Source organism: Triturus cristatus, chromosome 4_2 (assembly GCF_964204655.1).
Source record: "Triturus cristatus chromosome 4_2, aTriCri1.1, whole genome shotgun sequence".
Taxonomy (NCBI): Eukaryota; Metazoa; Chordata; class Amphibia; order Caudata; family Salamandridae; genus Triturus; species Triturus cristatus.
In genome coordinates, this window is record NC_140586.1 from 878,119,802 (window position 1) to 878,144,936 (window position 25,135).

At 41.3% G+C, this 25,135-nt stretch overlaps 1 protein-coding gene across 2 annotated transcripts in view; it reads left to right on the forward strand.

The window, feature by feature from the left end:
• The window catches only part of DMAP1 (DNA methyltransferase 1 associated protein 1), a 396,892-nt gene extending 372,703 nt beyond the window's left edge, over window positions 1-24,189 (forward strand). For both annotated transcript variants that reach the window (XM_085602888.1, XM_085602893.1), the window contains exon 12: window positions 23,624-24,189. In XM_085602888.1, coding sequence (XP_085459014.1) covers window positions 23,624-23,683 — 60 coding nt within the window. In that variant the 3' untranslated portion in view covers window positions 23,684-24,189. The remainder of the gene's footprint in view (window positions 1-23,623) is intronic.
• Window positions 24,190-25,135: the final 946 nt, after the last annotated feature.

Here is a 25,135-nt window from a genome sequence, read left to right on the forward strand (position 1 = left end):
CCCACATAGATATATCCAATACCAAGGATCAGGTGGCCAGAAAGAGACACCCTGATTTACCAACCATCATCACCTCTGATGAGCGACTCGCACATAATGATCATGAAAACTTTGGCCTAGAGCGAGATCTGATGGCTACCAGTACCACAGAGGGAGTCCTCACGCCAGCACGACACATTGGTCCGTCGCAACCTCAAGACAATAAAGCAGGGACTAACGATCATGGAAGAGGTCTAGAGGTCCAGAGCAAAATATTATTTTGGAACATTGCAGGCCTAAAATCAAAGGTGGATAATCCCCTATGGACTGAGTTCATTGATAATTTTAAAATAATTAATCTACAAGAAACTTGGTTGCAAGACCCCCTACATATCAATGGTTATAAAACATTTTTTACGCCAGCCATTGCAACAACATCCGGCAGAGCCAAGGGGGGCCTGTCCACATATGTTTCCAATTATCTTACTGTTGTAAAAACTGAATTCATTTCCACTGATCCCCATTATCATATTTTGACCCTCCATCTAGATAGTACTCTTTGTCTAGTAATTGTAAATTTTTATAATAATATGCCACTGGCTTTGGTTTTGGATATCATGAGGTCATTGAGTTGCTCTCTCCATACACTTATTACTCGATTAAAGAAGGAGGTGTTTGTGATTTGGGGTGGGGATTTTAATTCTCCATTTTGTAAACATGTAGATGACGATATCTGCGGGTTAACATATGGCAATGGGGATAATTTTGCCCATTTCCCGCATATATTATATGGGGATGCTTTAAATGACATAATGTTTACCCTTGATTTAGGGTTTGCCAATAGATTGTGTTCCCCTTTGATTCCTTTTTCCCCTACTTTTCATGCTCGAGGCCTAACATCTACAATTGATTTTATTTTGTCTTCATGTAGATACTCCTCTTTTATCAACAATTTTATCACATACGAAATAGCCCTAAGTGATCATTTCCCCCTCAGTGTTGATGTAACTATGCTTAATCAAAGCACCAACGCTAGATCAACTGTTGCTGACAATGTTGACCACATTGTCGGTATTAGACAAAATGGGTATGCATTGAAATGGTCCAATGTAAATACGAATGAACTCATTTCAAATATTGTTAGTAACTGTAAAAGTATGTTTTTCAAATGTCTTGATGAGACCACACCTAGTAATGAGATTAGGGAAAACTTTCTGATAATCTCTAAATATATTAAAGACTCACTATCTGCTAAAAACAACAGGACCCCGAAAAGCAAACATGGTTGGTTTGACGCTGAATGCTCAAAAGCATATACTTATCTTAAGAATTGTATTCATGCAACAGTTAAAAACACTGAACATATTAGGGAGGCAAGATGCAATTACAAAAAAGCGCTTAAAAATGCTAAGTCTACCCTAAAACAAAACACCTGGCGGGCATTACGTGACGCTGCAGATAGTCGTGATTTTTCTGCCTTTTGGAAAGTGGTGAATTCACCTTTTATGGCAGATAAGGAATCAGCGGTAATGGAGGTTGCTATTTCGGAATCTGAATGGGTCAAACACTATTCCAACCTGTATAATAACCCAACACTAGAGGAGCAAGGCCCCACATCCAATACCCCGGAAATAGTATATGATTTTAAAATGAATTTTACTCTAAATGAAATTATTGTAGCTATCGATTCTAGCCCCTCTGGTAAAGCCCCAGGCCCAGACGGCATTCCTGCGGACCTCTTTAAATCTAATACAGCTTTATGGGGTCCTCTTTTAACCCAGGTTTCTAATGCCTGTAATAGTGCTTTTTTACCAACTTGGTACGAATCTTTGATTGTACCTATTTTTAAAAAGGGTGATAGATCGAACCCAGCCTGCTATCGTCCGATATCGCTGTTGGACTCTACTGCCAAGATTCTAGACCGGGTTTTACTTAATAGATTGCAGACCTGGGCCGAAGAACAAGACATTATTAGTGATCTTCAATATGGATTTCGCGAGGGTTTGGGCACAGTTTAACAGGGGCTGAACCTCCACATTATGATGGAAAAATATACCAAGGCAAAAAAGAGTAGATTTTTCATGACCTTTGTCGACCTAACGGCAGCTTTCGACTGCGTCATGCATGATAAGCTGTGGCTGATTTTAGAAGGGCTTGGTGTAGATTTTTTAATTATTGCTTTTTTAAGGGAACTCTACTCTGGCTCCAGGGCTAAGGTAAGATATGGAAGGAATGGTGAATGCACGAGGCACTTTGGAATTGAGAAAGGGGTGAGGCAGGGCTGTGTCCTTGCCCCATTTCTCTTCACATTATATATAAATGGTCTAGAATCTGTTCTGATTAATGAGTGTAGGGACCTACCCAAGGCAGCTAAGCGCTCCATCCCTGCACTTATGTACGCAGATGATGCTGTGTTAATGGCCTGTACCCCACTTGCACTTCAAAAGGTAGTTAATTCTTTTACCGGCTTCATGTCAAACTTGGGACTGTCTATAAATTGCACAAAGACTTATACCATGAACTGTGGGGCAGGGACAAATAGGAAGGCTAAGACCATATTTATTAACACCAGTCCAATTGAGCAAACAAAAACATTCTCCTATCTAGGGATCTTATTTGAGAGGACAGGAAGCTGGACCGAGGCGATCAAGAGTAGACGTCTGTTGTTCGTCAGGGCATTAGCGGCCCTGTCTAACTTCAGCCGAAAATTAGGTAAGCGTCCACCGGCTGAACTGATACACATTTATAAAGCCAAATGTGTCTCCATTGCCACCTATGGAGCAGGTGTCTGGGGTTACGCTGATACAAAGATTATGCAGACTGAGGAAAATATGTTTCTGAAGTTTCTTTTAGCAGTACCCCAAAGCACCTCAACTTATACAGTACACATGGAACTGGGTATTCCATATTTGGAAGATATTATTAAAATCCAACCCATTCTTTTATGGCACAGAATCTGGATGTCAGAGGAAACAGGATTTAATCGTTACCTACTGACCGATGCACTGAAATCCGACGGTGCCAAATTCATTAGGTGGCTGGAATATGTGAAAAAATTCATGTCAGATATAGGACATACTGAATATTACACAGTTCCCAGTGCTATGTGTACCATCTCCAGGAAAGAGCTTAAGATCTGTTGTATGGAATATTTGGGTGAAAAAAGAACAGCTGTTGAAATGAAAAAACCCACTGTTCAAGTCCATTACTTGACCCTGTCCACACCAAATATTCAACCATACTTATCATTAACTGATTACGATTTTGATCGCTTTTTGTTGACCCGTTTCAGATTTAATTTGATATTTATACTACTAAGTTTCCCCATGATGAACGACTGGTCTAGACAATTGTGTAAATGCCCCTGTGATGGTACCTCTATGCAATCCACTATTCATATTATTTTATTTTGTAAATATTATGAAGTACCGAGAAAGAGATGGATTGCACCAGTTTTAAAGTCCTTTGGTTTGAGACGCTGTCGCCCCGCTCTTTTAGCTTTGCAATTTTTAGAGAATGAATTTGTCATCGCTTCTGTTACTGTATTTTTTAAAAATATTTTTAGATGTAGGAAAACAATGATTATGTGATGAGACCTGAAAAGCACTCGTGTTTGATAAGGATTTTAATGTTGTAAATTATTCTCTTTTTTTTTTAATAATATACTTTGATGGTTATTGCATTTTATAACCGAATAAAGTGACGATGATGACTGTGTGTGTATTGCAGATGTCTGACACTCCTCTTTGATAAGCCTAAAGCTGCTCAAACACACTACCCCCTAGCAGAGCACCTCGGTATTGCTAGAGCAAGCCCCTGTTCACTTATAAGGGCATACCTGGACTCTTTGCATAGTATACCTCATTTTCGTATACTATATAGAGAGCCAGCTTGCCAAAAGAATTGGAAAAGTCCAAGCACGGCCCCACTATATCCTGCTACTTCGTCCATTTAGAGCCACACAACGCCCTGGGTACCTCAAGGCCATGAATTACGTCTCCCACCCTTGAAGGTGATGCCACAACAGATACTTGAATTTACGGAGGCCATGGACCGAATCTTCTGCATCAGACTGGATCCCCCTGGCATGCCATCAGGCTGCAAGGATCCGAGGTGGCTTCCAGTTGGGCTATCGCAAGTGAATCTGATGCCGACTGGGCCACTTGTCCTCATTGCAAGGTCAACTCCAGCTTCTGATACCTCTTACAGTGCCACAGCACGAGCACCGATTTCAGTCCTGTGCCACTGACGCCAGGGGAAACCAATTGCCCTGTGGGACTCAGAAGCAAATCCAGAGTGACTCCAATTGACGTTGCAATGACCTAGAATATACCCACTTGTTGATACTGATTAATGAGCTGCTTTCACAGCGTTTTCACAAATATGCTAAAGACGAGGACAATGCCAGCCCATAGAATTACATTGGAAGTTCTCAAATCTGTTATCTTGGCTACTATCATTTCAAGACCGGTTAGTGTCAACTCTTTCCACCTGGGGCTTCCTGCCGCAACCACTCAAAGGCTACAAGCCTTTCAGAACGAGGTGGTAAGAATCATTTTTACATTGCCAAGAAGGTCGCATGCAATACCTGTCCTCAAACAACTTCATTGACTCCCTTTAAAACCGAGAATTCAGTTTCAGTCCTGCTGTATTATATTTAAAGTTCTCAACAATCTAGCCATAGATTTCCTGAATAAGAACATTAGGAAATGTGTAATGTGCTGCGTGATGAGGTCATATGTAAACACATAGGAAAGAATCTCACAGGTGTATACACTCACCATCCATCTTCAGTCAAACTCCAGTAGAATTTAGAACCTGTGTACCTCGTTCTGAGACCTGCATCAGTTAGAGACATCTAGCTGCAGATTCCTTAACTTTGAATTCTCCCCAGAGGCCAGTTAAGGAACTTGCGGCTAGACTGTGTCTCTACCAGATATTATGTTACAGAAAGTAAGTAACTTTTACATTAGCGCAATGCAGTGGTTTGCTTGGTTGCCTCGCTACTATGGGAATACTAATTCTAATTTAATTTCTAATTTAAAACACTTATAGAGCGCGGCGTACACCTTGCGGTTTCTTGGCGCTGGAGGTTCAGTAACTGAGGAGGAAAGACCGTGGAAGAGGGGAGTAAATTTTTAGACGGGGAAAGCCTGGCTAAAAAGAAAAGTTTTCAGGTCTCTACGGAAGGAGAGGTACTGAGTGGCAGAACGGAGATTATCTGGAAGTGAGTTCCAGAAAATGGGGGCCAAAGTTGAGAAGTTAGAACCGCCCCACTTTTTGCGTGAGAAGCGGGGGGTCTGAAGAAGGGACTTGGAGGAAGACCGGAGATTTCTGGCAGGGACATAGGGTTTAATTAGTGAGGCGATGAAAGCGGGGGCAGTGCCCAGGCGGGCCTGAAAAACCATGCATCCAATCTTAAAAAGGGAGCGTTGTTTCACGGGGAGCCAGTGAAGCTTTTTTAAAAGGGGAGTGGAATGATGGTAGCGTGGAAGGCTGTATATCAGCCTGGCCGCCTGGTTCTGGATAACTTGGAGTCTACGCAGGCTGTATGCTGGAATGCCATGATAAAGGGCGTTGGCGTAGTCCAATCGTGAAATTACCAGGGCGGCTATGATGATCTTAAGTGCCTGGGGGGAGAAGAAGCGGGAAACGGAACGGATAGTACGGAGAGTGAGGAAACAGGAGGAAACCACGGAACTAATTTGTGAGTGAAGAGTGAGCTGGTTATTCATTTTAACACCCAAAGTTTTGACCACAGTGGAGGGGGATGGTGCCGGGCCAAGAGAGGGGGGCCAGAAAAGGGAGTTCCAGGGGCTGGATGAACCACCAGTGAGAACCAACTCGGTCTTATCAGGGTTCAGTTTGAGATGGTTGTGATTCATCCAGTCCCTGATAAATGTCATAGTTGACTGGAAATTCGAGACCGAAAGGAGAGAGGGGGACAGATCAAAGATGAGCTGGAGGTCATCCGCATAGTTATAAACAGTGACCTCCAGCTGCTGGAGTGCATAGATAAGAGGAAAGATATAAAGATTAAAGAGTAAGGGAGAGAGAGAGGAGCCCTGGGGGACACCACAAGTGACAGAGAGAGGGGTGGAAGTGAAATCGCCTAGTCGGACCGCCTGAGTGCGGTCCCTCAGAAAGGAGGAGAGCCAGACCAAAGCTGATCCCCCGATGCCGGCCGCCTTGACACAGGCAAGTAAGATGGTATGGTCCACTGTGTCAAAGGCGGCGGAAAGATCAAGGAGGACCAGTGCCTGGTAGTTGTTGTCATCCATACCCTTTCTGAGGTTATCAAGGACTGAGACTACGACCGATTCGGTCGAATGCCTGGGGCGGAATCCTGCCTGGCGAGAGGCCAGCCCCCCATTTGCCTCAATGTGAGCGCTCAGTACCGCGGTGACATGGCGTTCCATCACCTTGCCCAGAAAGGGCAGCAGGGAGATGGGGCGAAAATTAGCCGAGATGGAAGGGTCCGCGCCGGGTTTCTTAAGCAGAGGCACTATGGTAGCGGCCTTAAGTACAGGGGTCACAACACCCTGAGCCAAGGAGCTGTTAAGGAAAGCAATAGGGGGGTCAGGGCAGCTAGAGTAGATTTGCTGTAGGATGCGTGCGGGACAGACATCCGCCGGAGACCCCGACTTTACTTTAGGGAGTATTGCTAGAAAGGATTCCTGAGTGAGGGGAGGGAACAGAGTGAGAAGATTCTGGACAGTGGGGGGGGAGGGATCAGCGAAAGCAGGCGAAGGTAATGGGATATTGGCCTTGATAGTTGTGATTTTGTCCATGAAATAGTGATTGAGTTGATCGCAGAGGGGCTGGGAGGGTGGGATTTGGGACGAGGATCGGTCAGAGAATGCCAGGTCATTCACAATGCCAAAGATTACCCTGGGTTTGTTGTCAGCGGACGTAATTTTCATGGAGAAGTAATCAGTTTTTGCAGCCAGGATTGCTGATTTATATTTAGCCAGTAGTGCCAGGAAATGAGTTTTAGATGAAAGGCTGTAATCTTTCCTCCACTGCCTCTCCGCCCGTCGGGCACTCAGTTTGAGTTCTTTTAGGTGGTCATTAAACCATCTATTGGAGTCCTTGAGTCGACGAATGGAAATGCGACGTAGAGGAGCCACTGAGTCGCAACCTCCAGCCAGCCAGATGTTAATGGCCTTGGCTTGAGAGGCAGAGGATAGGCCAGAGAAGGAGGGAAAGGAATTGCGGAGCAGGGAGGTCAAAGAGGGGAGATCCAGCCTGTTCCAGTTCCGCGCCCAGGTGTTTTTTGCACGCGGGGTTTTGGAAAGTGGGTTATAGGGGATTGAAAAAGAGATAAGGGCATGATCAGACCAGGGGCAAGGAGAGACAGCCACCGAGGCCAATGGAAGGTTGAGAGACCAGACCTGGTCGAGTGTGTGCCCGTGAGAGTGAGTGGGGACAACTATATGTGACACGAAGTTAAAAGATAGTAGGGATTCTGTGAATTCCTTTGAAGCAAGGCACTCGTGTTGGTCCGAGGGCCAGTAATTAAAATCCCCCAGCACCAGAACCGAGGCATAATTGACCACCAGATTGGCCAGTAGGTCTTGAAAAGCAGGTAAAAATGAAGGTGAGGACTGAGGAGGACGGTACACAAGAAGGCAAGTGATGATAGGAGAGGATAAGAGGGAGCGGACTACTAAGAAATCAGCAGGGAACATAGGGGGAAAAGGAAGTGATAAAAAATGCAAATCTGACCTGGCGATTAAGGCGACCCCACCGCCAGCCCTGTTCGCCGGACGATCGGCACGCAGGGCCACGTAGGAAGGCGGAAGGGTAGCCAGGAGGGCGGGGAGGGAAGAATCACAGTACCAGGTTTCGGTCAGGAGCAGTAAGTCCGGTACTATAGCATGCAACTGGGATACTATTGCCTTGATGAATTATTTAGCCCAATAAGGACATAAGATCTCGTTCATGAAACTTTGTCCTCCCTCTCAAAGACCTACTACGTGCAGGTGCGTGCTATTTACCAATGTATCCAAGTCGAGGCCGCTAGCATATATTTTAATATTAGGAAAATATCCAAATGTTTGGTGTACCTTCCACATCTGACAGGAGCACAGCGACTTGGCTGTCAAAGCTAAATTTCAGAAATAAATCTCAAAACTAGGATCGTACTTTGGGAGCAAAGTTTGTATTCAGCTGAATGACGCTTCAAGCTCAGTGTCTCCAGTAATGTCTGCCACAAAAATTCTATACACAGCTAGATATAACTTTCCTCAGCAGTGAAAATGTATGGAATCGTTTGGTTCTCAAGCAATGAAGTCAGCTGTAAATTCATAAACATATGACAACTACTTCCTGATACAACTGATAAGATTAGCAAAACAGTGCATTATTCCCACTGTGGAAACATTCTTGAGCAACAGTTGCCAAGGCAATGCGTGGACATTGTATTTCATTCCGTAGGCCTCCCATGCCTTCTGTAACTAAGCTCTGTAAAATACCGCTTGTAATTGCTAGTATCTGAGGTTTTTGTGCTAGTGCCGCTGCACTGCGTTCATGTGATGTAAACAAGTTGGAGTCAGATATCATAATGTTTTGTTCCACGCGCTGCCATGTGTGGCTATAAATATTCATGCTTTGCATACTCCTGCCATCAAGTGTTGGACTTGGGCATTATAAGTTGGTTTTCTTCAAAGAAGCTTTAAGTCACGGGATACTGCTCAACTCCTCCCTGAGTCCATAATGCGCGAGGACACTGACTCTGCCTTTAGAATCTTTTTTTCTGCTGTTGGGTTCAGATCTGTTTAGCTAAGGCTCCGAGACCGACACGTTTGTTCATAGTGACTTTCAGTCCTGCTTCAATTTTGTGGTTCCAGCGAAAGAGACATGAAGTTTTGCTATCTTAATTTTGAAAGCACAGGATAGGTTCAACAGTGGTTACATGGCAACCAACCCTACCTCTTGTTTACTACTGAGGGCTTGGCCTCAGAAAATGTTGGCAGATGGAGCGTACTCCTTTCCGATTCATCCCATCTTGTAATGTGGACTGACCACCTCAAGGTCTGTAGCCTCTGTCTTTGTCCTGAGCACTAGGAGTCAACATCTACTTTGTGTCTCGCCCTTTGGTGCAAGACGCCATTGCTGAACTGGAGGGAAGGTATTTGGTACACCTAAAAATACAATGTTGGTCGTTATTGGACACTACAGACATTTTTGGAGAATAGTACCACTTCAGCATCAAAGAAGAGGAACGAGGGCCCTCTGGTACACAGGCAGCCAAACACGTACCCAGTCCAGAGACGTTACCTTCGAGTCACTAAAGTCTCACCACAATACACTCTTTAAAGGGCCTACTAATAAATGCTCGATCACTTTCTAAAAACAAGCACCACATCTACGACCAACTCACTGACATACAGCCTGACTTGCTCTTCAAAACTGAATCATGTTTGGGACATGACATGGTTCTAGTTTTGTATGAAGCCGTTCCTCCAGGCTCAAACTATCATAAAAAATTGTGTAAGTAAAAAAGAAGGTGGACTAGCTGTTATATTAAAGCAAGCAATAAATCTCTCCAAAGCTGACGACATTTCCATACAAAGTTGTGAGGCCTTCCTCAACAGATCCAACTCCACCCCAACTCGCTCCTCTAACGTCCTCCTCCTTTACAGACCGCCACCCATTTAGGCAACACTCCCAGACACATTTCTAGACACAGGTACGAACCCTATAACACTACAATCCAACCTATCCATTCTTGTTGAAATAAACATTTGGTTTGACAAACCCAATATGCTCCATTCAAAAGCTATCATCACTCGCCTAGTCACACTGAACCATCATCAGATCGTTCTCAAACCCACACACATTGACGGACACATCATTGATTTCATTTTTGCAAGTCCAGAACTAGTTACCTTTCAAACGATTACTCTAGTAAAATGGTCACACCTCCATTTGTTAGCTTTCTAATATAAAACATATAACACACCTAAGACCACCTCACATCCATACACCTATCAAACTCAATTTTGAGTACTTATAAACACAGCTAAAATTAACAGGAATCTAAACACAATAAATTTAGTTCAAAATCTTGAGTGGCCACAGGAAGCTTTTGATATCCTAACACCAGTAAGAACAACTGTAGGAAGCTGGCTCTTTGTGTGATAGGTCAAAAATGTGTGGTTGAGGAGCCTTATGCTGAAACCGGAGAAGTGCAAGATATCTGCAAATACACACAATGATCAATAAATGACACGCACTACTCAAGAAGGAGATCCACACCAATTTTTTTTTAAAATAGCAAGTAACTTTATAAATGTTTAGGCATCAGAGAAAATTGTTCAGGTAAGTACGCTTATCAAAATTAATTATTTTCTCTTTAAAAAGTGGGCACAATGCAATTTTTGAGTTCTGCAAGGTTATCCTATAAAAGGAAAAGAAAGTTCTGCAAACAGGTACAGTAGAGCGACTTACGGTACAAGTCTTCAGGACTTAAGGTGAATGGTGGGCAAGGTCCAAGGCAGCACCAACAGCACACCACCAGCGGCACGAAAGCAGGTGGTCTAGGGTACATAATGACATCGGAGCACAATATGCTTCTACGGAGATTGCTCACTGCAAAAAGAGTCTGCAGACCCTTTCTCCTCTTCTCCACGGCGCAGGGCCAGTGGTTGCAGAGGTGCCTTAGGCTTCAGGTTTTCTTACCGGGAGCTGTCGCGCTACCGGGGGCCTGCATGCAGAGGCTGCAGACAACGAGGAGTCCAGGAGGGGTGAAACCATGACGAACTTGAGCCCTGGAGGACTGGGGAACCTTGTAGGCACCTGTAACCCACTTCAACTCGGGTCAAAGGCGACGGGTGCAGCTGTTGCTTCAGGTGTCAGGTTTGGCGGTTCCAGAGTCCTCAGATTCATTGCTGTTGGAGTTTCTCCAGGATGGAGGGAACAGGTCTTCTATCCCTTTAGAGGTCTTGGTGCCTGGCTGAAGTGCTGGCAGGTCTCCCTGGCTTTGGGGACTCAGCAGCTGCAGGGCAAGTCGGCCTTTGGTGCAATGAGCGAAGGCAGCAAGCAGGCTGGCAGGGTTGGCACCAAGTCATTTGCTGTATCTTCTGTTCTTGCAGGGGTGAAACTCTTCTCGTCCGTCCTCCTCTTCACGTCAGCAGGATCTGAGTCTCTGGTGCCAGGGACTCCCCTAAATACTGAATCTAGGAGTGTTAGGGGATTGTAGGGTAGTAGCAAATGGGCTACTGACCCTTTGGGTCACTATGCCCCCTATATGACCACTTACTGTGGGAAGTTGGCATAACCCTGTCCCAGAATTCTAAGTATGCCATCACAAAGCTAGATACTTCTGAAAAATTATGTTCACCTCACAGTAGCCCACCTTAGGGGTGATACTAGCCTGTGTTTGGCACGCCTACCTGACTAGCTGATTTTCCTGTCTGTCCAGGTGCCAAGAGGGTCCTAGACAAAGTTGGGCAGCCTCCTCTCCTGTGAGTAGAGCCAGATTCGCATTCCAAAGGTGGTAGTTCTTTGAAGCTTGCTGCCCAAGTAAGGCTAATCAGCAGGTCATCCTGTGGGAGGGGATGTTACACCCTCCTCCTAGACAGGCTTTTGTCCTGGGCTGTCTGAAAGCAGAGGCTCTCACCCTAGGAGGTCAGAACAGTGTCTTGGTGGCAGGCTGGCAGAAACCAGTTAGCAAGCAAACCAGAGATTGGTAGGTTTCCAGGGGGACATCTAAGTTGCTCTCTGGGTGCATGTATTGGTAAATCCATCACTGGATTCAGTGTGGGTTTAACATACAATGCAAGATGTTTGGTACCAAATATCCCTATTTTATATGAAGCCATCATGTAGCTGAGGAACTCGTTTTAACCATTGTCCAGCACGTCTTAAAATGACTTCCATGGTCACTTGCACTGGCAGTAATAGGACTGACCAGCACAGGGGCCTATCTGCTAATGCAGGTGTGCCCTCACTTGTAAAATACAGCACCCTGCCTTAGGGCTGTCAGGCCTGCTGCAGGGGTGACTTACAAATATGACAAGCAGTGTTATGGGACATGGCACACAGGGATGTGTGACTTGTCGTGTTTTCACTTTGGTCTACACCAAGACACGCAGCCTGCAATGGCAGTCTTACACGTGCTTGGTGAGGGGGTCTCTTAGGGTGGCACAATTTCTACTGCAGCCTTTAGGGACCCTCTTTAGTACCGCAGTCCCTTGGTGCCAGGGTACCATTTATTAGGGACTTACAGAGGGTGCTAAAGGTTTTGCCTATTGAGGGAACAATTGTACAGTTTTGTGAAAGAGCTCTAGCACTGAGGACCTGGTTAGCAAAAAGTGTGGGTGACCGTGCCAAAAAGAGGCACTGTCTTACAACAACAAAACAGGACAAAAGACAAAAATACACCTTGGAGAAATACAGAACTAAAAAGACAAATTAGTAAGCTGTAGCATACCAAGAAAAACCACCTACGCAAACTAGAATATACAAGTCAACAATCAAAAAAGCTAAAAAACTGTACTATTCAGAAATAATTCAAAATGCTATATGTGCAAATAAAGAATTTTGTAAAATTCTCACCAAATTTTGTAAACCTAGATGCACAGAAAGAGCTCATCCCATTATTCAAGTATTTACAGACAAACTGGCAAATCACTACACAACCAAAACAGCCATTTTGGACTCCTATTTAAAACAAAGGAAAACCACCAGCACTAACCCATTTCTGAAAATCCCCTCAGAAAGTAGGCTAACCCAGCCTCTGCATTTCTTCTATCAAATGTCACAATGTGAATTTATAGATCTGGTGAAAGCACGCAAGCCTGCCGGCTGCCTTTCTGACCCTTGCCACTAAAAAGCTCCAAGAACATTCTTTTAACTACTTCTGCTACCACACCATTAAGAAGAATTATCAACAATTATTCAACTATGGGAATATTTCCAGAAGACCTAAAAAAAGACATACATATGTTCATTATTAAAGAAAACTAACCTGGACCCACATGACCCCGACAACTATAGATACATTACAAATGTACCATTCCTGGACATACTGATAGAAAGAGCAGCATTTGCCCAGATGTCAGAATTCATTGAAGATAACTCCATACTTTTAGACTACCAAGCCGGATTCCACCCAGAACCTGCCCTTATCTCCATCTGGGAGGACCTTAAAAGCACAGTAGACCGTAACGGGGTGCTGCACTACTTCTCTATGACCTCTCGGCTGCCTTTGACACAGTGGACCACGACACTCTACGAAGCCCACATAGAGGAGACTATTCTTGACTGGATCACATCCTACCTTCAAAACTGAACAAATGTCATCCATTCTCCCCCTTTCTCATCCAAACCGTATTTCACAAATGTAGGGGTCCATTAAGGCTCTATCATCCCACCCATGCTTTTCAGCATCTACATGAAGTCATTGCCGGCAATGATCAAATAATTTCTGCTCACATGCTATAACCATGCAGATGAGACAGAAATACTCCTTAAACTGGAAAGCCCCAAAGACATTGGAAACTCTCAAATATTCGGTTGCCTCAGAGCGTTGGTCAGTCGATGACATGGAGCCATCTCCAATTGAATGCTTTCAAAACTGAAATACTCACATGGGGCTATTTGAAAAATTATTACCGATGTGTGGCTACTGCCTAAAGTATCTACAAGAAGTACGAAACCTTGGAATTGCCATGAACTCCAAGTTATCAATGAATGCCCAAGTGGACTAATTAGCACAATCAATCTTCATTACCATGAAAACTCTGTGCAACATCTTCCCCCACCTGGGAGTTCCACGCAAGGTCCAGGCTACTATCTCTTGCATTGTCTAAACTTGACTACGCAAATGGCCTCTACCACAGTTCATCTTTATCAACTATGAAAAGACTACAACGGATTCAGAACTCTGCTGCCAGACTTCTCCTACCTATAAAGACACAATCCCGCATCTCCACTGCCTTGAGGGCACTATATTGGTTACCAGTTGCCAGAAGATCCCCATTGAAGCTGCTTAGTATCGCACCACAAAGAAATACATGGAAATTGACCACTTTTTATCAGGAATGACCCTCCACTCAAGATTGGCACCTTACCTCAGAATCCCACCTTACAAGAAAAAAAACATAAATAGTACATCTTTCTCTGTTCAAATAGCCAAACTATGGGATTTATTTCCCCAAACATAAAATCCACAAATAACTATCTTTCCTTCAGAAGACTACTCAAGAGTTGGCTCTTTTCTACATAATTGCCATACTCTCTGTACAGCATATCCTTGTATTTGTAAACATTTATAATTTGATTATATGTATGTATCTAGATAGGTGTATTTCTTTGTGCAAATATGTATAATAACTGGTTTTAAAATATATAGATATTCTTTTGGTCTGCTTAAGAAATGTATATATTACTTATCATTAAATATATATATAGATATATTATTCTATGCTTAAAATGTTTATAGGTCACTGCATAGTTTTCATACAAGTTATTTGATTAGATGCTTATAGGTCCCTGTTTTATTCATCTATCACAATATGTAAATGTTATCATAACTGTTTTGTCTACAATTGCTTCGCTATTGCAAAATTGAGTAAAGATCACATTTTACAAAAATAGAAAATAAAACAATAGCTTAAAGTACAGCAACACTTGAAAATCTTAGTTGGTACAATACAACCTTAAATCTCAATATATTATCTTCCTTATACAAGTATACCCTTTCTATGTAATTATGTTTCTATATATTTATTACTTTACTCCTACTGTAGAAGAAATACATTTATATATGTTTTCCCTTTCTATGTAGTCATGTATCTATATATTTACTTTACTCCTGTAGAAGAAAGAAAAAAAAAACTATGACTCTTTCCAATGCACTACTCTGTCTCACCCTATACCTCTCTCGATATATCCTCCACCTCCACTCTCCGACTCATTCCAGACCTCATTGTACTACTATGATCTACAAAATAAACTTTTCTAGGCTCTGCCTTACCTTCCCCATCCCCCATGGCTCTCCCGAAACCTAATATTACAATGATCTCCCAAGCAACCCTTTCAGAATTTTTCCCTCATCTATCCCTCCTTTGACTCATCCCAAACCTCATTTTACTTCTATGATTTTCCTAATCTCTTTCTAGAGACTCTTCTCGCATCCATCTCTCCTTTTACTCATCCCAAACCTCATTTTACTACTATGATCTTTCAAATAACACTTTCTAGACTATTCCTACTTATATCCCTCCATTATCCTATTCAATCCAACTAACAGACGTGTATGTCTACCGGTCAAGTTAATACACATTTCCCTATAGTAATCCGCCACTAATCTTTTTTGGGTTTCGCAATAGCGTGTTTCTCTCTGAAAAGCACTTTGACGCCTGGTCGGCTGTAGTAAGCACTATATGAGTACAATTACAATATTCCACATGAACATTATGGTTTCATAACTCTCAAGATATTTATTGTCCATTACAATGTTCATTCCTCACTATAAACCAGCCTTGGTATATTTATTTATTCTACTGAGAAGAGCACAAGTCATTAGAATAGCTTGAGTATATATGCAGATTTTTATGTTGAAGCCACACTTCTGACATTTTAACCACTGGTATCTGACTTTTGAGAGCCCTCTAGTAACTACTTGTTGAACTGTATCTTCTCTGTTGGAGGGTTGTGCAAGCACGGTCAGTGTGCGGAAATCACTCCCCTCAAAACAAAGCTTACACACACCAAATATAAATAACCAAATAAACTATCTTATTGTGCTTGTACATACCAGTGAATTACGTTCCTTTAAATAGTTGAGTGTGATCAAAAACTTACTAAAAAATCAAGAAATGTATTGAAATCTCAATTTTCGACTCCTTATTATAAACAGCTTTGGCAAATAATGAATCATAAAGAAAACAAGCACAAATTATTAAAATAGGAAAAGTGTGCATGCTAATTTAATAACAAAAGCCACACCACCTCAGCTCGATGCTGGTCATTTGAAGCAGTTGCTTCTGACTTGAGATGAACCTCTATTAAGAACAAGAGGTACTGCAGCCTCATTAAAATATTTCACTGCTTTTGCAGGAGATTTGTGAGGGGCATCAAGTAACAACTATTGGAACAGCAGCTTCTTATTTGAATTTCAATGATTTTCTATCTAACTCAATAGAGACTCCTAGTAACTGTTAGTGGAACTGCACCATCATGAAAGAATAGCAAAGCTTTTGCATTTGACTAGAAAACGACACCGGTAATCACTTGTCGAACTGCACCATCATCAAATCATATCAATGCATTTGCATTTGACTTGTAAGGGTCGCCTAGTAATAACTTGTGGAACTGCACCTTCATAAAAGCAAACCAAAGCTTTTTCATTTGACTGGATACGGATAACTAGGTGCATTTTTGTTTTGTGTCTAGTTGCATCACTTTTATGGCCACCTTGGCGGACTGTGCATGTGTTTGGTAAATACAAGGTAATTAAAGGCAGTGCATATAGCTGCCTTGCATTAGGAAGGCGTTACAGGGGCGGTGCATTGGCGTTCCTATGCATCCACTTATGCGTTTTGGCGCATTCCCATATTAAAAAAGACTTGTGGACCTGGAAATTAGCCAATAAGCTACGCCTCCTTCAAGCAGGTTCACCAAGGAAAAATATTTTTATTGCTTCCTCTTTTAGTGCGTGCTGAGGTAAATGCCTTTAAGAGATGTTTTTGTTCATGAAGATGTTCCTTCCTGCACAAAAGTAATTCTAGCTGTAACACAGGTACCCTTGCACCATGGTGCAAGGGTGCCTATGTTGGTGCTAGGCTGCATACAGTGTGCCAGTGCTAGGAGACAGTGGAAATGCTTCATATCAATGCTTCTATGTAGCAGCAGGCCCTGGAACCAGACCGTACAAATACAGATGTCCTGTTTCTTGCTTGGGATGCAAACCACAAGTGATATCACGCACTCAAATTCAATTCAGGTTCAAGATTCTGAATTCACAAAATAAGTGCTTGAGGAATGTTCCATGAGCAAACTACATTTGAGAATACAGAAATTCTGTACATTTGGAATTTCTGTACATGGAAATGATGCTGCACAAGCAAGTTTATGGGTATTCCCTGTTGGGTCCTAAAATTATTCAACACTTAAAAGCTGGTATCATTGTGGGTGTAATTTACTGGTAATTTCCCGTCTGGCAATGTGCACATTTACTCCACTCAGGCAGTGCACGAGTAATCATGTTTGCAGAACTACCTGCATATTTAATGGGTGTTGAAGATGATTGGTTTTGTCAAGTTCTTCACTATGGAAAAGGCAAAAAGACAGGTGCTGATGCACTTTCACCTTATGTTTGTGCAAAAAGACAACTCCACCTATCAGAAATTCTGTAAACATATGGTATTCATGCAGATGTTTCTGGAAAATTAAACAGTGTAGTTTTCATACAGAATTGTTTGAAAATTCAAAAATGTTGAAAATTTGTGGCAAACGCAGGACTGGGACAAATATCTGATTTTCTCCTTTCATTTTGTGAATCCTCGACAAGTGATTTAAAACTTTTTTCATCATTGCAGTTACATTTTTGTTCATTATTTCAGTTACTTATTTTAACAAGGTTTTATAAAATGTTATCATAAACATAGCTACAGTTTCCAGTTCACTGCCCTGAGGATGTTTTGAGATACCTTGCTAAAATGTACTTCTTGTTCATCTGTAGCGTGCTGTTCTTGGAGAGCCTATTATATTCAAATAGCTATGTAATATCTAACCAGATTTTCCAAAGTGGGATGGTGTGGTTAAGTCACTATTGAATTTTAGAATGTTTTAACGATTCAGCTTTGGACGTTTTAAGGCACCAATAATATTAAAGGATTAGATATTTTTGGCTGAAGTGGAAATAGTAGGCGTGAAGTTCACTTTTCTGTCATTAGTGCCTCAGTCAAAGTTCTGTCAGAGGAATGATTTCCTTTCTGTCTTGATAAAGAAAGCATTTTGTACATCTTCTCACCTGAGCTCACCATCCTAGTTTAGCTCCTGTAGTACAAATGAAATAAGAGCATTGTCCTTCAGTGTTGAACTAGAGTGTGCAGTCTCTATTATATATTGACTGACTCGATCAATAAATCTACGACAGGGAAAACTCTGTATCCTATCTAGAGGTTAGAAAAATCACTTTTCAGTGCTATTCCTCACTTCCTTTGCTGACTTTGGAAGCATTTTTAAGTAATATGGCTCAGAATGCGTGTTATATACAACTTAAAAACTCAGTTAAATAAACCATAATTCATGTACAGGTTTTGTAAAGCTTTGCAGTGCATACTTGGACACATAAGATAAAGGGGATTCCAAACTCCAGTATTCTCCATATACTACTCTTGTGAATATTGTTAGTTAAATTCCAGTCCGAATAGCACAGCTTTCAGGAGTTTTGCAAACACAGGTAGTTTGTTCATGACCTCAAAGATGATTTCAACATGTACCAGAATTTTGATCAGTGTACTCCCGGTACTTGCCTCCACGTTTTAGTTATTGAAACCTCTTTTGATTAAGGTTGGAGGTAATCATTGAAGATCTGTGCCTAGGGTGTGCCGGTCCCTTGCTCACTCTGCCACTGGAACCAAGCTACACCAGGCAGAAGAGGCCCATTCAGACTGACTCCAGCCTGTGGTTTCCTGTGTTCCTTATCAGAGAAGAGCTGGCTTGGCAGTTCCGACTGGACAGTTCTGTCTGAGCAGGAGCGACACTGATTTGCATACAAGTCTAATCTGAAGTGGCATGGTGGACAAAAGAACAATGTGCTTGAATACTACTTCGAGTGATTGCTCGTTTTCAGATTTCAAGCATCCCTCCCATCACCTTTTGTGCATTTAATTTCTCTGTTATACTCTCTACTTTGTAGGTGTTGGAAACCTTCAGAGGTTGGTTAGGTTTCCTTTATTTTGCCGTAATGTTCAGATCGATTTTCCCTTCAAATAAATCGGACTGGGAATTGCGATGAAATTGTGTGTTAAGATGAATCGAATACTTGCTGTGTGTTTATATTTTTGCATATATAAGGGGTGGAGACATTCCCAGAACTACACATTATGAAGAATTGTATGGCAAACATGTGGATTTGTTTATGGTATTAATTGTTACATCCTGATGAAAGTGACGTGTATTAATTTGTGGTGAAAAAATAAGTTCTTCGCTTGCCCTGACGATCTTGGAACACCTCCTAAAGCATCTAAGAAAGTAAGAAACTTTGGTATTACTATGGACTCCAAATTATCAGTGACTGCCCAAGTGTACAAGTTAGCAAGATCAAGCTCATTACTATGAAAACCCTGCGTCGTATCTTCCCTCACCTAGGATTTCCACCCAAGGTCCAAGCTGCTATCTCTTTTGTACTGTCTAAACGTTATTACGCCAGTGGACAATACCACAGGTTATCTTTATCAACTGTGAAAGGACTACAACTAATTCAGAACTCTGCTGCCAGACTACTCCTACATGTAAAGCTTCAAACCCACATCCCCCTTGCCTTGATGGACCTACATTGGTTATCAGTTGCCAGAAGATCTACCTCCAAGCTGCTTTGATCACCCACAAAGCAATACATAGAGCAGGACCACTTTTTATCAGGAATAAAAATCACCAAATACATCAAACAAAGGAACCTCTGCTAAAGATTGGCACCTTGCCTGAAAACCCCAGCATACAAGAAAGAAACTATGGGGGGTACATCTTTCTCTGTTTAAGCAGACAAACGGTGGAATATTACCCCCCAACAAAAGAGTCACAGATAACGGTCTTATCTTCAGAAGACTACTCAAGAGTTGGCTCTTTCGTACATGACCACCACACTCAAACACAAATGTACAGCATATACCTATGCATGTCAATATGTATAATTTGATTATATGTATTAATTGTATACGTGCATTTCTTTGTACAAAATCTATACTACTTATGATGTAAAAATATATAGATATTATTTAGGTCCGCTTAACATGTTTGTATTACTTATGGTACATACATACATACACTATTTTATGCTTAACATGTCTATAGGTCACTGCATAGTTTTTATGTTATTTGATCAGATACTTGTGGGTCTCTGTTGTACTTATCTATCATGAAATGTAAATATGATCTTAACAACTGTATCTATAAGTGCTTCAATAGTGCAATATTGAGGAAAACAGAAAACCAAAATATGAAACATTTAATGATAAAATATACAGATAAAATAGCTTTTGTGTACAGCATGTCCTGAAAGTCTAAATTTCAAACTTTCGATCCATACTTTCACATATGGAACTTTATGCAATGCAATTTTATATTTTTTATTTTCCTTATATATGTATACCCTTTCTATGTAGTTCTGTATCAATATATTTATTACTTTACTCCTACTGATTCTCAGGTATCGCTTCTGTTCTTGGTGTAGTGGTTCTCTCCATCCGCCCGCTCTGGGATGCCTTCGGGTCGTCATGCTCTTATTAAATCCCCTAGCATAACATAGCGTACTGTAGAAAGAAAGAAAAACAAAAGTCAACTCCCTACAATGCACTACTCTATGTCTCATCCTATACCTCTCTCAATATATTCTCTACATATACTCGGACTCATCCGTAACCTCATTCTACTACTATGATCTCCCTAAGAACTTTTCTTGACTCTTCCCTCCTCTATTCCTCCTTGACTTACCCCAAACCTAATGCTACTACTATAATCTCCAAAATAACACTTCCTAGAATCTTCCCTCCTTTGACTTATCTCAAATCTAATTTTACTACTATGATATCACTAATAACACTATCTACACTCTTCCCTCCTCTATCCCATTCAATCAAACTAACAGACTCACATGTCCACCGCTCAAATGAACAATTTATATTTCACGAAACTAATCCACCACTAATCCTTTGGGTTCTGGAGTAGCGTGATACTTGCCAAAAAGCGCGTAAATGCCTCGTCGACATGATTAATTGAGGAAAATTTTGAATAAACATTGGCACATAATAAGAAATGATCCACTGCTCGGTAAAAAAGTTGCAAAGAGAGCACAGATCACTTTTCGTAAGGTTAAGTCCTTCAAACAAGCACTAGTAAGTAGTACCATCAGAAAGGGACCAGTGAAAAGAACATGGCTAAATAAGAAACAAGGATTTATCAAGTGCTCAAAATGCAAGGCATGCGTTCATGGAACAAACACAGACCAATATAGACTAGGCCTAACGAACATAATGAGAAAGATCAAAGTCCGATACACGTGCAAAACAGATCATGCAATCTACGTACTGCAGTGCCCTTGTGGCCTGCGGTACGTGGGAAACACAATTCTGGAGGTCCACAAGCGTGTCTTGCAGCATCTAAGGGCGATCAAGAATGGAGATAGGTCATACCCAGTAGCCTGGCACTTTGAGAAAGTCCACAATAAAGATACTAAAGGTCTAACTTACTATGTGATTGACGCTGTAAAAATAAATGTGAGAGGAGGCAACAGAGTGAAGAAATTGAGGAGATTAGAGTCTCGATATATTATAGAGTTAAATTCCAAACAACCGGAAGGCTTAAATATAGAGGAGGACTTACACACCCATTTATAAGTATGAAATAGTAAAGCGTCGCCCATGATTAGGTTGTTTTAAATAAAGAAAAGGCACAGATTGAAAGACAGACGTAATGTAATTATCAGATACGAATAGAATGTATAGGGTGGTAACAGTTATCTGATTTGAGCCCACTAGGGCGTGATTCATGGCCAATATGAAATTGTAATATAATTACTCCGTTGAGTTTAGATTATAAATGCACGTAGTAATTATAAGCTCACTTGAGCTAAAATGTAAATGATTAATGTCATGTAGCAGTGTCAATAAAGCTCACTTGAGCTTGAATATCGAGTGCAGTACTAGCGACTGATTTGCTTATATGAAAAGAAAAATGATGCAAATTGCTTAAACATGATTATCGTGCAATGTGATAATATGAATTGCATATTAGAAACTGTTAGCAACTAGAGACAAATGTCTCAAAAGTAATGTTTTGTGAATATTTGGTAAAAACTACGAGTCTGTTTTTCATATCAGTTACGTTTGTAGTAACATTATTGCACGTTTTGCACTTTAAAAATGGCCGCATTGTTATACTTAGTTTACCAGTGAGCAAGACTGATTGGCAGTCGAAACGCGTTTGGTAGCGGCAGAGAATAAAAATTGAAATCGCACATGGCGTCGTCATCGTCTTTTTGAAATATATATATATATATATATATGTACACAAACACACACATTTACATACGTATATTAAACATATAGGATTTTAGCCATTATTCATTTGGAAAACAGGAATTTTCTCAATCAATTAAAAATGTTCGAACTAAATAAATAACTACATCAAAAACCCAGAATATGTTCTCTAATGCAAATTATACCAATTGTGATTTCAAGACTTTTTTTGAATTGGGCACATTTTTGTATAATTGCTTCTGAATGAGCTAGTGATGGAGTTTTTGAGTAACACTTGACTACTGTGGAAGTACCAAAGAAGCTTGCACCTATGGGATGATCACTCACTTCTAAATGGCAGAAAAAACGGCAGTGATTTCACCATTGAGGAGTCATTGGGTTTAGCTTTAGATTGAAACAGAGATGTACGGATCCAATTGTTTTAGCCTTCTGTGAAACATTTGCTATTTTTCAACCCCAGAGGCTTGGAAAATAGTTCAACAGCCTGAGGGTGAAGCTCAGTTAGTTGACTTGCCAATGATGCTGGATTAGTCAGCTGACAAGTATTCTGGTAAACTGAGTCAACTCTACAGAATAGCAAGTAAAAAATAGTTTGACCTGGGAAAGCAGACTGGTACCCTACAATGGGTTCATAAGTAATAAGGGGCCCAGGCAGTAAGATGTGTGACTGTGTGGATGAAACCCAGACTTGCCATATGGTTCATAAAGGTAGTAGAAAAAAATGGGCTTTCTTTAGAAAGAATGCATTGAGTCGATAGAATTTTGTCCCTACAGCACAGCGTCCGTGAAAAGCAGTACAAGATGAGATATCTTAGAAATCTACAAAATGAAAGGGATTGTGTGTGGTCATAATCCTAGGTGACCTCAAAATAATGTGATATCACCTTCACCATGTGAAGTGCAATAGAAATATCAACATGCAGAGAGAGGTGTAACCAGACAGGGTGAAACAGTTAGGAGGTGGACAGTCAAAATAGTGCATAGTTTAAACCACAGGATCTTTAAGAAGCAGATCGAGAATTTTAACATGCAACCTCAAAAGGAGGGATGGGAGATATTGTACGATAAAGACACTTCCCTGCCTGAAGAGAACTAAAATCAAAATTATTCAGAAGAAAAGTACTTCCAAATTGTGACACCAGGAAGTCAAGGAGCTCTCTATGCATGAATATTGTTAAATATGTTGGTAGCAGGTAAATTGAGTCGCTTCCAAGCAGATGCGGTGCACACCAGAATGATACAAAAATTTAAAAAAGGTTTGGGTTGAAACATGGAATAATAATATTGAGTAGAGAACTGTAATACTGAAGACCACATAGGTCTATGTATTAAAAGCAGGTAGAAGGTATACCTCTAGAATGACCCAAGTGATTCTTATCTGTTGTCAATTAGTTTGTGTGTATACTTACCTCATCTTTATTTCAATCTAGAGAAAGCGAAGGGAATCTGCCTCCAGTTCGTCTTCTGTTAAGAAGGTTAAAAAACTTTGAAGTCTGGCACCAAGTCAGGGAGATCCTGCTACAGACTTTTTGTGCGACCTGGTCACTGCCCTACAGCATCGGATTTCCATTGCATTTCTGCCAACATTCTTTGGATCCATCATGGGTGGAAGGTTTTGTTCGAGATAAGAGCGTAATAGACTTCTTTGAAAGCAGTAGATGGTGTTCTTTGTTAAGAAGAGAGACAATCCGCCTAAGCTGAAAAAACAAGAAGAGACCTTTGATCTATCTATTTATACTGCCCATCTGGATAACCATGGGCAGTAGATTGATGTCTTGCACTTGTATGAAGATTGACAAAAGAAAGTTTTCACTGCTGAGCACTCTGGAAAGGGAAGCTCGTCTCCCAATCTAGGATGGGAGCAGAAGACCGTGCTGTATCTGTAAGCAGCACATCTGAAAATATGTTTCAAGATCCAGATCTGCAATGGTCTAAATCACCATTACTGTTCAACAATAATATTGTGAGTCTAAAAAATAAATGTGTTTTCTTTGTGTTTCTGCCCTCTTTGCACTGTTTCTATTCGCATCAACAAATCTGCTGAAATTTACATGACACTCTCCCTTATGAACATCTGACTTGTGATGTGCCCGAACAGTTGTCTAAACACCCAAGATAGAGGTTTTCCACTGTCCCTCCCTTATGTTTTCTTGTTGCAGAAAGCCTTAAAAGGTCACTATCTTTAGGCATAATCTACATGGTACTCTTTTGAGTGACACGTGCTGTATCACAACTAGATTCAAAAGCTTACTTAAGAGGCGGTATACTCTCCTGGCTGTAAAATCCAGCACTTCCAATACATACATAAGTTGACTTATCTAGTGCACACTTCACCTTCTGGATTTGCAGTGCAAAAGCACAACAGCATACAGTGTTTGGCACAGAAAAGATTGCAAGTATCATGTTGCAGTCAGAGCCCAGCACATCCCTGGATTTATTCAGGGTATCATCTTTAATTAAAACACATATATTAAGCCAGTTCGCTGCCCCAGGGACTTTGCATGGGCCGAAAAAACGTATGCCAGCAACAAAGGAACAAACACTTACCTGAGCATGAGTATCGGTCCAGTTATCTATCACTAGCCGGCACCTAAATGATCGACTTGAAAGAGTCTCTGTGCAAAGCAAGGGTGTTTAACTGGGTGGAACTTATATACCCTCGACCAAATAACATTACTGCTAGCATTTTGCACTATTTTTAAGATTTTGCAGGACTTGTCTCCTCTAGGTGGACTGATAATCTTTATGACCCTTGAGGACAATTCTATGTCGACTTTATGTTAATGATAAATAGCGAAGAGAACCTGAAGATAAAACGCACCCTGAGAATGTACAAATCACGAGCGCCCCTACTGTAGAATTCAACATGCTGCATCTTCAAGAACATCTCCCCACTCTGTCTTGAATACTGTACAAGTGGGAGATAGCCAGATGAATCAAGC